We start from the raw sequence: 14,915 nt of genomic DNA, 5'->3' as shown, positions 1-14,915 counted from the left end.
GATTGGGTCTTTATCTGGTCATAGGATGAAGCACCAATGCATTTGGAGGCATTTACTGGAGCAGACAATAGGTTTCTCTACACCTCAGAATTCATTGTGCCACTGCCTTCAGCAGTTATATTATCAATGAAGATAAATGTGCTAGTACATGTGGCACCCATAGGTGCCCAAGCCATAACACCCCTGCAACCATATTTAGCAGATGATGGGGTATGCTTTGGATCTGGGGCAGATCCTTTTAATCTCCACACTTTGCTCTTGCCAACATTCTGATGCAAGTTCATTTTTGTTTCATCGGTCCACAGGACCTTTTCCTGGAATTTTGCAGGCTCTTTTAAGTATTTTTTCACAATATTTTAGTGTGGCCTCTGTCTTTTTGTTCATGAAGTCTTCTGTGAATAGTAGACTTGGGCACATCCACATCTGCCTCCTGAATACTATTTCTAATCTGTCTGACAGGCATCGGGTCTTTCTCTGTACCATAGTGAGGATTCTTCTGCCATCCTCAGTGGATGGCCTACCAGACCATTTGCAGTTACTGAGCTCACCAGTGCATTCTTTTTTTGGTTAGTTACATTCCAGACATTTCTTTGGCTTCACTGGCACAGCTCTTGTTCTCATGTTATGTTGAGTAATGACAGCTACATACTCCAAAGTGTAGAAGCAAGCCGAGGTATCTTATGCCTTTTACTTATGAAGCAAAGAAACACACTTGAGTCATCACAAACACCTGTGACACCAATTGTTCCAAACATTATGGTGCCCTGAAATGAGGCAGGGGAAATCATGTATAAAAGGTTTTGTCATTTCTATAGTATCAGAAAATCAGCAATCAACAATTACTCACAGTTACAACAATGACAATTGTATCACATTCATTTTAATTGAAAAATCAGTCGACTGATATTACCAGTTTAAATTTTTTAATTTGTGGTATTCTAGAACATCTTACACTTTTCTGAGTATTTTAAAATAACAGCTGAGGCTTACAGATGTTTGCAATAAATGCAGATATTAAACATTCACTTTAAAATTTGTATATACCCAAAACATTCAAAAATGAAAACTGATGCACAACTTACTTTTCACCAATAGCCACTTTGCTAGAATTTTAGATGTTTTAACAATACAACTTGAAAATGTGTTCCATTTGTATGATGCAAAAAAGAGAACTTTAAAAACTTGCTCTAAACACCTTAGACCCCAAGTATATAAGGCCAAGTCACATTTACTTCACCAAAGTAGCATTCCCACAAAAGAATGAGGAATGCAGGCAAAACGTCCACTCTGATATTAAATCAATTGGATATTCTGCAAGCAGAATAAATCTGTGGTTAATCCACACATCTGAACTACATACTGTATAAGCACTAAATTAGTAAGAACTGTCAATTAATAAACAAGTGCTTACAAAACTCACCTCAGAAAGTAAATGCTTGGTAAGGGGAAAGCAATTAGATATTTCTTACCAAAAATACTTTAAAGTTCTACATGGTGAAGTGTCTGTATTCTCACTTGGACATTCTGAATCCTTCATGAAAAAAAACATGTTTTATTCTAGCTGTTTTCAAACTATTTCTTTGTATTAATGTTTATTACACTTGTGTTTCTATCTTGTTGATTATTATGTACTGTAGGTATTTTTGAGTTTAGATAGGTAAGAGATAAGAATATAAATGCTGGGATGCTTATCAGGACCACAAGAGCCCTTTAAAGAGCCTGTGTCATTGATTGCATGCTAGGAGTCAGAAGGACGCAGAAGCAGGCAGTGGGAAGACAAAAGAACATCACAGAGGGAGGTAGTGTAGATTCTTCTACATCAGATCAGGAATGTTAGGGGCAGGGCTCAGACCAGGAGGAGGAAAGGTGGCGTGGAGCAAGGAACTGCAGAACCTGCTCAGATTAAAGCAGCACAAGTCTAACCACATGACAATTTTCCCTTTAGACAATTGGTTTGAATACTTTAAAATAATATATTTTTGGAAATTGAAGCACTCCAAGAACCGAAAATGATGCAGGTCTGCTTGGAATCTACTGTGAGTTAGAGGCTTAAAGCCACATTTCTTGTGTGGGTTAAGAAAGTTTCTTGTTAAAAATTTAAAATGCACTGAAAAGTGAAATGTTTGTGCACTGCTGTGAAGCAGGTTGTTATGAAGGGCAGAAAATAAAACATGACTTATCAGTTTATTTCAGGATGCAAAGGAAGAGGAGGGACATTTACATAAGGAGTTATGGCTTTCAAAATACCCTCTAGTCCAGATTTTCAATCATGCAGGAGGGTTCAATCTCTGCCAAATCAGTGCAATTGTAGCACTGGTCAAAACTTACTGAGGACAGCTCAAGGACAGCTCCAAGATTATTTTTTTTAAAACAATTAATTTAAAAGTGCATTTCACTACAATTAAATCATTCACCACAAAACCTCAGATACACCCATCCCAATCAAAATGGTATTTTATCATTCATGTTGGAAAATTCTAGTACAGTAAAACTTCTCAGTCTGAGACATTGTAAAATTATTTTACATAAACTGAATATATGTCAAATAACGCATGAAAGCTAAACATGCCCTGGAATACCTTCAAGCTGTGTATCGAAAGAGGAGATGCCAACATTAGAAGTGATGGAGTGGCTTAGAGGTGAGCAAGCAGAAGATAAAATAATAAGAAATTTCAATAAATGAAGCAAGCACTGGCATTCACACATACATCACTTTCTAGTTCTTTTTTTTTTTTTTTTTTTTTGAAAAGGTCATAAGGTCATTTAAAAAATGGCAGGACACAATCTCTTTACAGAGCAGTTTCTAAAATGGTTCCTGCATAAAAATATGAAGTGAAAGTGTTATTGACAAAGGGCAAAAATTAGATAAAGCATCTATTGCATGAAGAAAAAAACCAACCAAAAAAGCAACACACACTCCATGTGCATTCTTCAAATCCTAATACAAGGTGGAGTTATGATGCACAAAAGCAGTATTAACATTTCAAAATACAATATATTAAAAATAAGGAACTTTCTTTAAAAGCTGCATCCTCTTTTCATGTTTTGTGGAGATAAGCAGTAATGTTTTAAACCAATGTGAGATTAATATTTCTACATGAAGAATACTGTATAGGATTTGTAGCACTACTGAAGCAAAAAGTTTTGCAGCAAATATGCTACACTGTACATGTGAAGCCATCAGCCTTGCTTGGAGTTAATGGAGAGCAGATAAGGAATATAACTTCTCTTATCTGGTATAATTACATTCTGATTCAACAATGTGAAATGTGCCTGATGTCAAAGTTGCACAAACTGGGTCGCAAATGACCAACAAAAAAGAGCAATAACTGTCCTCTTAATCTGAAAATATTTCTTATTAACAAACTTGCGAAAACACGGTAAGTTCAGTACAGTCTGTTTTGTAAAATGTTACAGACCTGCAATAAAAGAATTCAAATATGTTGAGAAAATTCATTTGAGAGATGAATATTGAACAACTGCATCATTAATCACTTTTAGATCACTCTTTACCTTAAGACATTGATATTAATGGCAAGACACTCAGTAAACTATTACCAGGCAGAATGCATCATAAATGTAAAAAGATTACACCATTGTTAAAGCATTACAATAGCTTGAATTTATAAATTTATATACTGAAAAACTACATAACAAACTGTAGCTGACTAACACTACTATATTAATTATCCCGATACGGTACAGCTGCAAAACACATGTTAAAAGTAACATACTGAAAAATTCTGAAACAGGATAAACACAATGAGATGTAATGAAATAATATGAGTACTTATTGTTGCAGTATACCAGTGCTTCTCAAAAAGTGGGGCGCGCCCCCCCACGTTTGACCTTGGGGAACATGCTTTTTTATACTTGTACTTATAACAATTTTATAGACAAATTATACTATTTATAGTTGTGCGGGGGGCGCGAGATGTTTTCTTCTTCCTAGGGGGGGCATGACAGAAAATAATTGAGAAGCACTGCAGTATACTAATACTAGCATATTTCAATACTGAATCACACACCTGAGGTGAATCAAATGGATATCGACTGCTGAATTTGAAAAGAAGCTGAAATTTCTCCCCTTCATATAGTGTGCCAGTTGCTCCTTCCATATCTACTATCCACCTAGGCAGACGAAAAAAATTCAAAAAGGTCAACTAACAAATTAAAACAGCATTATTTTTAAACAAAACACATGTACTGTATTTACTTGACATAAAAAAAATTAACAACAAGTATATAGTGTATTAACATTCTTATGTAAAACTAAACTGTCTTGTAATTATCTTGATAACAAAAAAAAAAAAAACAAATAGACACCCAAAAAATTTATTAATATGTAGGTATTTCCAAGATGATATCTTATGTTGGGTGATGACTCAGGTTGTATTTTGTGTCTAACTGCTTCTCCTCTTGATTAAGCAACAGCTGGATCTCAAAACCCATTTCTTCTGCCATAATGTTCTTCCTTGATTTTCAGTTGTTTGCAATTGCTTCTGATCTACAACTTAAAAAAAGTTGCCTACATACTTAAGTCACTAGTACATTCATATACTGTATAAAGGTTACTTGATACATATGGAACACGCAAGCTTGATACTGTATCTAAACTGCATGACCCACAAGAAATGTCATCACAATTATTGAAAATAAATATTTTAAAATAGCGTAAAACTACACAATTATGTAGTAACTCTTTATTTCTAAACATAAATGCCAACATCCCCTATGACTAACTGCATAACTCCATTAGAGTAAAAATGTAGTAGTGAAATGTTCTATGATGAGTTTAAAACTAGATCAAGTCTCATTTCTTTTTAGTCACTTGTTAATCACACCAAAATACAAAAGGGTTGTTCAACTATGTTCTAAAATTAATACTTAAGCCCCCACCCCTTACGCTCATACAATATTATAGCAGTATTCCAAGATGTACTAATCTTCTGTCAGTCACAGGTTTCCATTATTTTATACCAGGATCAAATTTTAATTCTTCGGCAAGTTGTCCACAACAGATACGCACAAAATACAACAAAATACAAGCAAAATTTAACACGATGGCTCAGGAAATGAGACCTTCATTTTGCCTCAAGTCATCTGCATTTTATGCCTAGGAAGGAACCCATTTCTATAGCTGGGTTAATGGCTGTGGGATATTACATTTATCCCGCTCTGCACCATTTTAAATCAAAATTGTTTAGGCAAAGCTGATAAATACTAGCCAGTAAAAAACAGAAATTACCATATATATGAACACACCTTAGTGATAAAGATCATCCTTTATAAAACAAAAAAAAGGAACAAAAATGAACATTTTTAGAGGAATACCCTGCACATATCTTGTCATTTTTATGCATGCCATGCTTCTCATTAAGTCATTAATCTGTTTTCATGAAAAAACTGGATTCAACTTTCCAGTAACTATTTTTCACATTATATGCCACGTTATTTTGGATCATTCTGGATATTCGAGTGTATTAAGTGCACACTGAAGAAAAGTGTAGAGAGATCCTTCAAAAACTTGTTTAGCAGACCTCCCTATGCACTCATTATATGGCCCAAATTACACTTGGAGGGTTGGATGGGGATGAGAATAGTGTGTAGGACTCAAAAATAAATGTATCTGAATTTTTTATTATGAGCCTAATACCAGTCTTCCTTTTCAAGGTCAAGGAAGGGTTTTTGATAGGCAGGAGAAACGCACGTCATATGACAGGACTCCCCTTATTTTGAACGAAACCTTATGTGCTCCCCTCCACAGTACTGGGTAAGTGACAAAGTTTGTCTCACTTTTACAGCAAATATCCATTCTGGCAGAGGTGCACCATAATGAAGCTGAAATACTAAATTTCTGTATTTTAGCGTATGATTTGAGAATTTTGCTCCCCTGTATTTCATTATATCATTTTCTGTCTACATTTCCTTTGACTTCACTACATTTGCTATGCAATTACACACAACGTTTTTTTTTTTACTCAATTAGCTAAAATACAGGCTTTCCCCGGTTTAGGAAAATTCTTCAATACAAGATATCTTGGATAATTCTCAGTGAGAGTTGCAGATGCTAACACTCTATATTCTGCACAGTCATTTAACATACACCTCACAGCAGGGCACTTCGCTGGTCATCTGGGGAAGGACAGGACTGGTGACACCCAATCTTAGGCTCAGTTACTTCTAGAGCTGAAAGGGAAGAGGGACTGACCTGCAGGCTTCAATGAAGTGTACTTGTGCATTCACGTTCTCAAATGTCCACCTACACTATCTGGGGCATCACATCATCAAAACAAATTGTAAACTAGCTCAAAAGGCCCAAAATTTGAATGTGAAATTCAAATTCTAGGTAAAGCTTGGTGAAACATTTCATGAATGGCAATTACTTATTAGGGTTTGTTTTAATGCTACTATTATTACTGTTAAACTAATTCTTCCAATTTTCAAGTAGTTCAGTGTTAAGTGAACAAAAAGGAGACATTTTCGGGCCAGGAAACTGCTTAAAAATGCTTTCCATTTAAATTAATGGTGATTAGGTGTTCACAATATGAAAATTCACTTTACAAAGTGGTTTTCGAGAATGGATTAGCTCCTTCTTAAAGTTGGGGAAGCATGCATGCTTCCCCTATTTGCTCCTACCTCACTAAATTAAGATACAATTAAGATGTCTACTAAAAGCCCCTGCTTCAAGCTGCAGTTGCTTTCCACATACTTTAGTGACTGAAATAAGATTCACAAGCAAAAATAAATTTAGCCTGAAATATTTTAAGTTTGTAATAACTTTAGACTATTAATAAGAGAAAGAGTAATAAAAAAACAGGCTTTTCTCATCTGGCTTGCTTGATCAATGCTTAAAAATGCAGGGCAAATTCCAAACTCAAAATACTGAATTCTCCTAAGACATTAGAACATATGTGGGCAGAAGAAACATTTAATAGGAGACTTTGTATGAGATTGAGAGCATTACAGAATGGTGGTACAAGCTCTACGTCACCTACAAACCCCTTTACCAGAACAGGTTTCACTTTCTATTAGATACAACAGAAATTCTGCTAAGCAGTAACCATACACATATAACACAAACCAATATAAGATCGCATGATAAATAGCAACTAAAAGGGAGGCACAGGTAAACTATTATTTCACAAAGATGTCTTTGACCTATGTACTCACTGCGTTATTGAATTCTGCACACTCTTCTCATTTAAAGTCATTCCAGGGGGTGGATCATTTTGCAATGCTAATAGCTCCTTCTGTAGTCTTTTCTAAAAATAAAAATAAAAATAAAGTAAGGAACAGAACACATGTATCCTTTCCGGAACACACATAAAAACATGCTCTTTGCAACTGCATGTGCAACAGTTAAGGTCTTAAGAAAGATATTTAGTTTTAATCATTTAGGTCTGAAACAAAACTATTTCAGACAGCTTTTGTAAAAGGTTTCATCAAGCCTGTCTGCTAAATGAAAAAGCCAAGCTGTCCCAACATCTCATCATGATGCCTTCCCAGGCTTAAACTTCACCATGAGATTTGCAGGAATCACACCAATTAAAAAGTCCTCCCTGGTTTAAAAAAGCAAGAAAATGAAGCTGTTCTTTCAAGGAACAAACACAAAGTGCTTCATTACTGCCACTTTTATACCATTAAGGAGGTAATTCAGAACTTAAAAGTACGACTTGTGCTTGATTTGACAGCACAATATTATCATCACCAGTCAGCTGAAAGTTTTAATAGTTTTTAATTTGTGATGTCATGCATTTGCACGAGGGATTTAGAAACCTATAATCCTATAAATACCGGCAAGACTAATAATGTTTTAGTACCGCATCATACATAGACATGGTAAAGGAACAGAGGCTTCACATTCACCCTCTGAATTTAATTTACATGGCTACAGCTGTCCATTCTGCTATCAAGCTCTCTTTAAACCAGCTAACTGAATGCACTGGGCACAAAGCAGGAACCAATCTTGGGTGTGGCACATCACTTGCATATCTTAACATTTAATTTTATGATGCCAATTTAGTGTCTTCAGATATAACCTATCTGCACATCCTTGGGATGTGGGAGGAAAAGCAGTGCATTTGAATGAAAATCTACATTGGCAGTGTCAAATATAGCTGTAGCATTTAGCAAGCATTTCATGTTAAAATAGTTCACAAATATGCTAAAAAATAAATACATAAAAAATAAAGTATTCAGTTCACAACTCCTAATAGGATTAAGCAGGCTAGAGAACATTAATATTAGGTTTATACAACTAAATACTATTACGGGATCACACTTTATAAATACACTCCTCAGTTGCAGATAAAATCCCTTCATCTCAAACTGCTGGTGAGCAGTGCTGATAGTTGTAGCAAATAAAAACAGCACACTGACAACAAAGTTAAAGTCAAAACCTTGTCCCTGATACCCAGTCTAGATACAGAATATCTTCATCTGAATCTATAAAAGAGCATCATCTTGTGGTATAGCATGAGAAGACATCTGCATAGACATTAATATTAATCTGCGTTTTAAATGGATCTAGTTAAATAATTTAGATTTTTTCATTTTACCATTTCTATGATTTCAGTTCATTCTATAAGCAAATAAATCAGAAGCAAAGAACAAAAAAAAAAAGAAAAAAAAAAAAAAGGTGCAAGGGAGCAGAAATGTTTCATACGACTACAGCTTTGTAATTTCCAGACAACACACGGTTTATCAAAATGGCACATCTTCATGGGTATGAAGATAAGCATTTTGTGTTTTTTCTTCTCAGTTTCTGTTCTCTTTCACATGTTAAAGGTTTACATCCAATCAAACTGAACTAAAAAGAGTAATTTAACCAAGAGAAAATCCCCCAATCCTGCAGCCAGCAGAAGCTCCGTTATAATTTGGCACTGCAACAACATAAAGCATTTACAAGCATCAAAATCACCTGTTCTAACCAGTGTCATTCAAATGCCAAAAAGTAACAAGCAGTGTAAAAGAGGGAAGTGTATAGCACTCTCTGGGCAAAAATGCCTTCTTGAAGCCACAGGTCAGAGGAGAATGATCAGACTGGTTTGAGCAGACAGAAAGGCAACAGTAATCCAAATAAACACTCAGAAGAGAATCTCTGAACACACAACACATCAAACCTTGAAGCAAATGGGCTACAGCAGCAGGAAACCACACCAGATACAACTCCTATCAGCTAAGAACAGGCAACCTAGGCTGCAATTCACATGGGTTCACCAAAACTGGACAACAGAAAATTGGAAGAATGTTGCCTGGTCTGACAAGTCTCGATTTCTGTTGTGACCCATTCACAGCATTTGGATGGTAGGGTCAGAATTTGACATGAATAACATGAAAGCATGGGTCCATCCTTCCTTAATCAACGGTTCAGGCTGGTGGTGGTGGTGTAATGTTGTGGGGGATATTTTCCTGGCACACTTTAGGCCCTGTAGTACCAACTAAGCACCATTTAAATGCCACATCCCAAGTACTGTTGCTGACCATGTCCATCCTGCAGGATAATGCACCATGTCACAAAGCTCAAATTATTTCAAACTGGTTTCATGAACAAGACAATAACTCAACTTTCCACAAATGGCCTCCACAGTAACCAGATCTCAGTCCAACAGAACATCTTCGGGATGTGGTGGAATGGGAGATTCACATCATTGGAATGCAGCAGACAAATCTGCAGCAACTGCACGATACAACTATCATTGCAATACGGACCAAAATGTGTGGATTGTAGAGAAAGGGTGAAAAGAATTACATTCTGACAGTTCAATGACAGATTGAAAAAAATTTTTTTTTTCTGACCAGAAATAGGTTGCTAAGTGTTAAGACACCACCTTTCAAGCGAGGCAAGTAGCAGTTTTTCTTTCAACAGGTACATTCCACTGCACACAGTTGCCTACAGGCAGAAGGGGAGGTAGGAGGTGATGCACAACCAAATGCAAAACTAAAGATAGCACTAATTGTAGAATTCAGAGGGCATTTGACTACATGCAATTTAATGTCAAAAAGATGAGCATGGATAAAGAAAAAAAATAATTTGGTGGTAAAATATCAAAGCCATAAACAAAGATGAATTCAGCTTTACTCAAAGCAGATCAACAGGTTCCCAATCTACTTAATTTTGGGATGCAATTGAGACAAGGAAGCCCAGTCTAATTGCAAGCGAGTTGGAAGGAATATATATATATATATATATATATATATATATATATATATATATATATATATATAAAAAATGTAATTACATATTATGTGCACTGAGCCAAGTATATGCTGCCCAGGGGGCTAAGAAGGTGGAGGAAGATGGGTGTTTTTTCTGCAGGCAAAAGGACAGTGATGTGGTTGTATGCAGCAAGGGCAGTTTAGGAACAACACTTGAATAATAGCTACAGCAACCCTTAGAGAGGATCCTACAAGGCTGGTAAATGGGAATGAAGAAAGCCTGGAATTTTATCATTTTCAAGCCTTGTGTGTGTGTGTGTGTGTGTGTGTATATATAATCTCTCTATTATATAAAAAAAAATCCTGCAATGAGACAAGACTTTTTTGAAGAGATTTTTTCAAGAAACGATAGACGAGACTTTGGCAATGAGATTTTTTTCAAGTCACACCCTCCTCTCAACCATATTCAACCACGCACATGGTAATCACACCTCTCATTCGTGTGAATGCTTTTGACAGACACTTTCTGCTTTCTCAGCTCTTATAAATTGTAATGCTTTCCTCATTCTAAGTTCCCAGTTAAAGACAACGTATTATGTCCAAATCTTATTGAAGAATTTCATCACAAAGGGTTATCAACAGAAAAAATGAGTACACGGGCAATCCGCCAAAGTCAAAAGAATTAACGGAAAAAATTTCATGGCAAATTGGTTAAATGCGTATCAATACACTATGCTGAAACAGTTGGTGATGATCGTGCAGAAGATGAAAACATCAACTTAATACCCCGAAAAATGTCTACAACCATTAACACCATCCAGTCTACCACCACACAAATTACTGTAGAGAGAAGGATGTTTCCTGTTAGAATAGATTTTGCAAAGACAAATAATAAATCTCAGAGCCAAACTATCGATGAAAGTCCAAACACAGAATCAAAACTCAATACGATATTGACAAAAACTTCATTCAAAAAATTGTTTTTATTGAAGTTTTACAGTAAGTTTTAAGTTTAAAAGGTATTTGGGTGTTAATTTCAAAACCAAACAGAACGAAAATGTATTATGCAACGAAGAGCTCTAATGCAACATGAAACATAATTTACTTTCAAATTATTACGTTTTACTCTTTTTTTAAAAATATGGTTAATTATTCGCTGTAATGTAAAATAGCTCTATTATGCATATGTAACAATTCCCATGAAAATAAAAATATGTTTACATTGCACACCTGCATTCCCATACATGAGCGACAGAACCGCAAAGAGGCTAGCGCGAGCGAAGTGAGTAAAGCCCCCTGGTTAGTGTGTGTGTGGATATATATGTATAAATAAAACTTCTGCCACTTGGCTGAAAACTCAGTTTTGGTCAGACAAATTTTCAGCCATATCTTTTTACTAAAGGGATAATCCACGCAATTTGTTTTATATGTTTCTTAAACTACATAGCTTGTATTAATGATTAAGAAAAGAAAAAAATCTGTATTCATGCAGATCAGAGATACAGCAACGATGGACAACAAAATATTAAAAACGGCCATGAAACAGTCTCATGTTATTCATGTTTTTACTAAAGGGATAATCCACACAATTTTTTTTATACGTTTCTCCTAACGGGAGCAGCCGAAAAAAGAAGAAGAAACTACATACCTTGTATTAATGATTGAGAAAAAAAACTCTTTATTCATACGCTCACAAACACGTTTTTACTAAAATAGTTAAAAAAAAACAACCATCTCCAGAAAAATGCTTTCATAAATAAAAATGGAACACACTCACATGTGAACAAACATTTGAACTGAAGTCCCATCTCCCATCGTTAGTTATTTTCAGAGCTGCAAGCCACAACTGGAGTAGCCCAGGATGATTTAGTGGCAGTCTTTGAAACTGCACAAGTGAATTGACCTTCTGTTGTTGGAGGATCTTTGGTATGCATAGTTACAAGGCCTGTTCTTTAAATTGTAATCTTTAGTTTTCCATTCGTCTCACAGTGCATGCTTTTCGTTCATATCGTGTGAAGTTCAATGTTAGCCAATAAATAAGCTGTTACTAAGCTGGACTTCTGACTAATGAATGAGGAGAAGAGTCACATCTGAGTGCATTCCATCTTTATTTTACTTAAGTGTTTTCTGGAAGTGGTATTTTTTTACTAAAATATTGTTAACTGCACATGTGTTTGGTACATAGAACTGGATGGCTTGACACTAGGATTATTCAACATGAGTAATAGGAGACTTTTCTTTCAATGGACTTTTTCGCAATTGTTTCCTGTTGCTAGTGTGGTCACCACAGAGGCCTATCAGAAACTGTCATTTCCATTCTGCATGAAAACATTACATTTTCTTGGCCATCACTGCAAACTAAAGGGAGTAAAAGAGAGGTTTGTTTCCGTGCATGCTCCTGTGTTCATTTAAGCCTGACCAAAACTGTACATTTAAACAATTCGATTTCACTCAAAGAAACAACAGAACAACTGGGTAAGGGGCAACCACTTCGTTATAAACCAAGAAATAATAAAATTTATCAGTACGTACAGAACAGTTATTTTTTAGCTATTTGCTTCCCCTGGGGCCATAACCTGCCAATGCTAAAATATGAAGAGCTTCAAATACAGAACCAAATAATGTACATTTAAACTGTTATTTGTTCCTCCATGGCAATCAAATCAAAATGCCATTAAAATAAGCTTTCATTGTGTTTTACAAATGTGGCCAAATTTTCCATTACTGCTGGCAGAAACAAACATCCACAGTTTGCTTTTTACATCCCTGAATAAAAAAAGTGTTTCATACAACCACAACAAAACATCTCATATGAAATAGACTGTTTACCCTGTTTTTTAAAGTATTAGCATGATGTTCATTTACTGTACATGCCAGACTATTCCAAAGAAACAGTCCTTGTTCAACTTATATCTACAAAAAATGTAATACTCAAGAGTGAAGTCCACTATTCTAACACAAAAAAGGTTGTTCTACATGAAAGCAAACTGGTAGACTGTCCTCAAAGCAGGACTGCATCGCTGTGACAAAAATGTTCAACCTAGTTACATCTAAGAAGCACAACATCCTTCTACCTTAAGTACAGATTTGAGGCTCCCAAGAGAAGCTTACATTTGTGCTATTTTAAAGCAGGCAGCAACTCCATAGAGATTAACTCAGTCTCTCACACAAAACACATCTCTAATCCACTTTGAGAGTCATTTGTGACCACACCTTCAAAGAAGCAAAAGAATCAACTTTATTAAGTTGTTTTATATAAAAAAAAAAAAAGTAAATCACCATGCAAAACCAAAAATGCACATTTTCTGAAGCAATGAGGTATGGTAGGTATTTTCTGTAAAAAAGGAAATGAAAATTAAAAATTATGAAATGAAAATGCAATTACATTTTCAAAGTCTGCATGCAAAAATGCTGCAAAAGTCAGAATTAAAATGAAATAACCCCCATTTGCAGTTTCATTTTCAAAGTCTGTGCACAAGAATGCTACAAAACTAAAACAAATATCCCCCAGTGGGATCAGTTAACACTAGAGCCTTTTGAAATGCATAAACTTCCTTAGAAGGCTGGCGTCCTTCAACATCTGCAATAAGATGCTGCAGATGTTCTATCAGACGGTTGTGGCGAGTGCCCTCATCTACGCGGTGGTGTGCTGGGGAGGCAGTATAAACAAGAGGGATGCCACATGCCTGGACAAGCTGGTGAGGAAGGCAGGCTCTATTGTAGGCACAGAGCTACGGGCACTGAGCAGGCTTCTGTCAATAATGGAGAATCCACTGCATCCACTGAACAGGATCATCTCCAGACAGACGAGCAGCTTCAGTGACAGACTGCAGTCACCGTCCTGCTCCACTGACAGACTGAGGAGTTTGTTCCTCCCCCACTCTATGTGACTCTAACACCCCCGCCCTCCGGGGACGATAGGGAGGGGTATAACATTAACATTATACAACGATATTGTCTGTTATACCTGCCTTGCACTCTCCACCCTGCTTTTTTTTAACATTATCATCACTATTTAATTAATATGGTTTTTGCCAGTATGCTGCAGTATGTGAATTTCCCCTTGGGGATTAATAAAGTATCTATCTATCTAATCAGAAGAACCATGTCCAGCAGAAGTTCAAATCAAAATTGAATGCTGCTAGCTGTGGAAACAAACCTCTGCACTGTTTTTATTCTTCAGCAAGTGCAATTGTTATTCTGGGATCAAAGATAGACTTCTTATTAAACCATAAACATACTAATCAGTTGTGAAGGCGGAGCTGAATGGTAGATCAGAATAGATATTTAAAATTGTTGTCTGGTACTAATGTGCATAGGCTCTACACAGGCTAAATGAGCATTTCAGTTCAATTTGTGGCTTTTGAATGCTGACACATCAGTTTATCATCAGAATGTTCTATTCACCTCAGAAGGGACTGCTCACAGCTACCTCTGTTAATATGTGGAATATACTGTATATTTTATCATAACTGACAGGCCTGAAAAAGCCTGGTGGACATAAACATTCAACAGTGTTTCTTATATGATAGTTTGCTGTGATTAATGGAAAAGTGTTGATGGTCTATGTTCAAATAAGGCGGGGGAAAACCATCTTCCAGTAGTAGAGATGCTTTAATCCCCCAAGGCTAGGACTGGTAGCACAGCCCACTCAGTCCAGACTGCTCACCACTTGCATATTTGATCCTTGGGCGGAGAGCACTCGGATTCTCTTCAATTTTGACAGCTAACTTCAGTAATAGAACATGTGTGAA

At 36.0% G+C, this 14,915-nt stretch overlaps 1 protein-coding gene across 3 annotated transcripts in view; it reads right to left on the bottom strand.

Annotated features, from left to right (window-relative positions):
- ube2wb (ubiquitin conjugating enzyme E2 Wb) overlaps window positions 1-14,915 on the bottom strand; it is a 70,982-nt gene that overhangs the window by 14,133 nt on the left and 41,934 nt on the right. For 2 of the 3 annotated variants that reach the window (XM_039754425.1, XM_039754422.1), the window contains exons 2-3: window positions 7,174-7,265; window positions 4,029-4,131 (exon numbers count right to left, since the gene is read on the bottom strand). In XM_039754425.1, coding sequence (XP_039610359.1) covers window positions 4,029-4,131; window positions 7,174-7,265 — 195 coding nt within the window. Of the gene's footprint in view, window positions 1-4,028; window positions 4,132-7,173; window positions 7,266-13,440; window positions 13,496-14,915 lie in introns of all 3 variants that reach the window. The other variant, XM_039754424.1, reaches the window with a different exon arrangement.

The sequence above is a fragment of the Polypterus senegalus genome, chromosome 5 (genome assembly GCF_016835505.1).
Source record: "Polypterus senegalus isolate Bchr_013 chromosome 5, ASM1683550v1, whole genome shotgun sequence".
NCBI classification, from domain to species: Eukaryota; Metazoa; Chordata; class Cladistia; order Polypteriformes; family Polypteridae; genus Polypterus; species Polypterus senegalus.
This window is presented reverse-complemented; position numbering and strand designations above follow the sequence as displayed.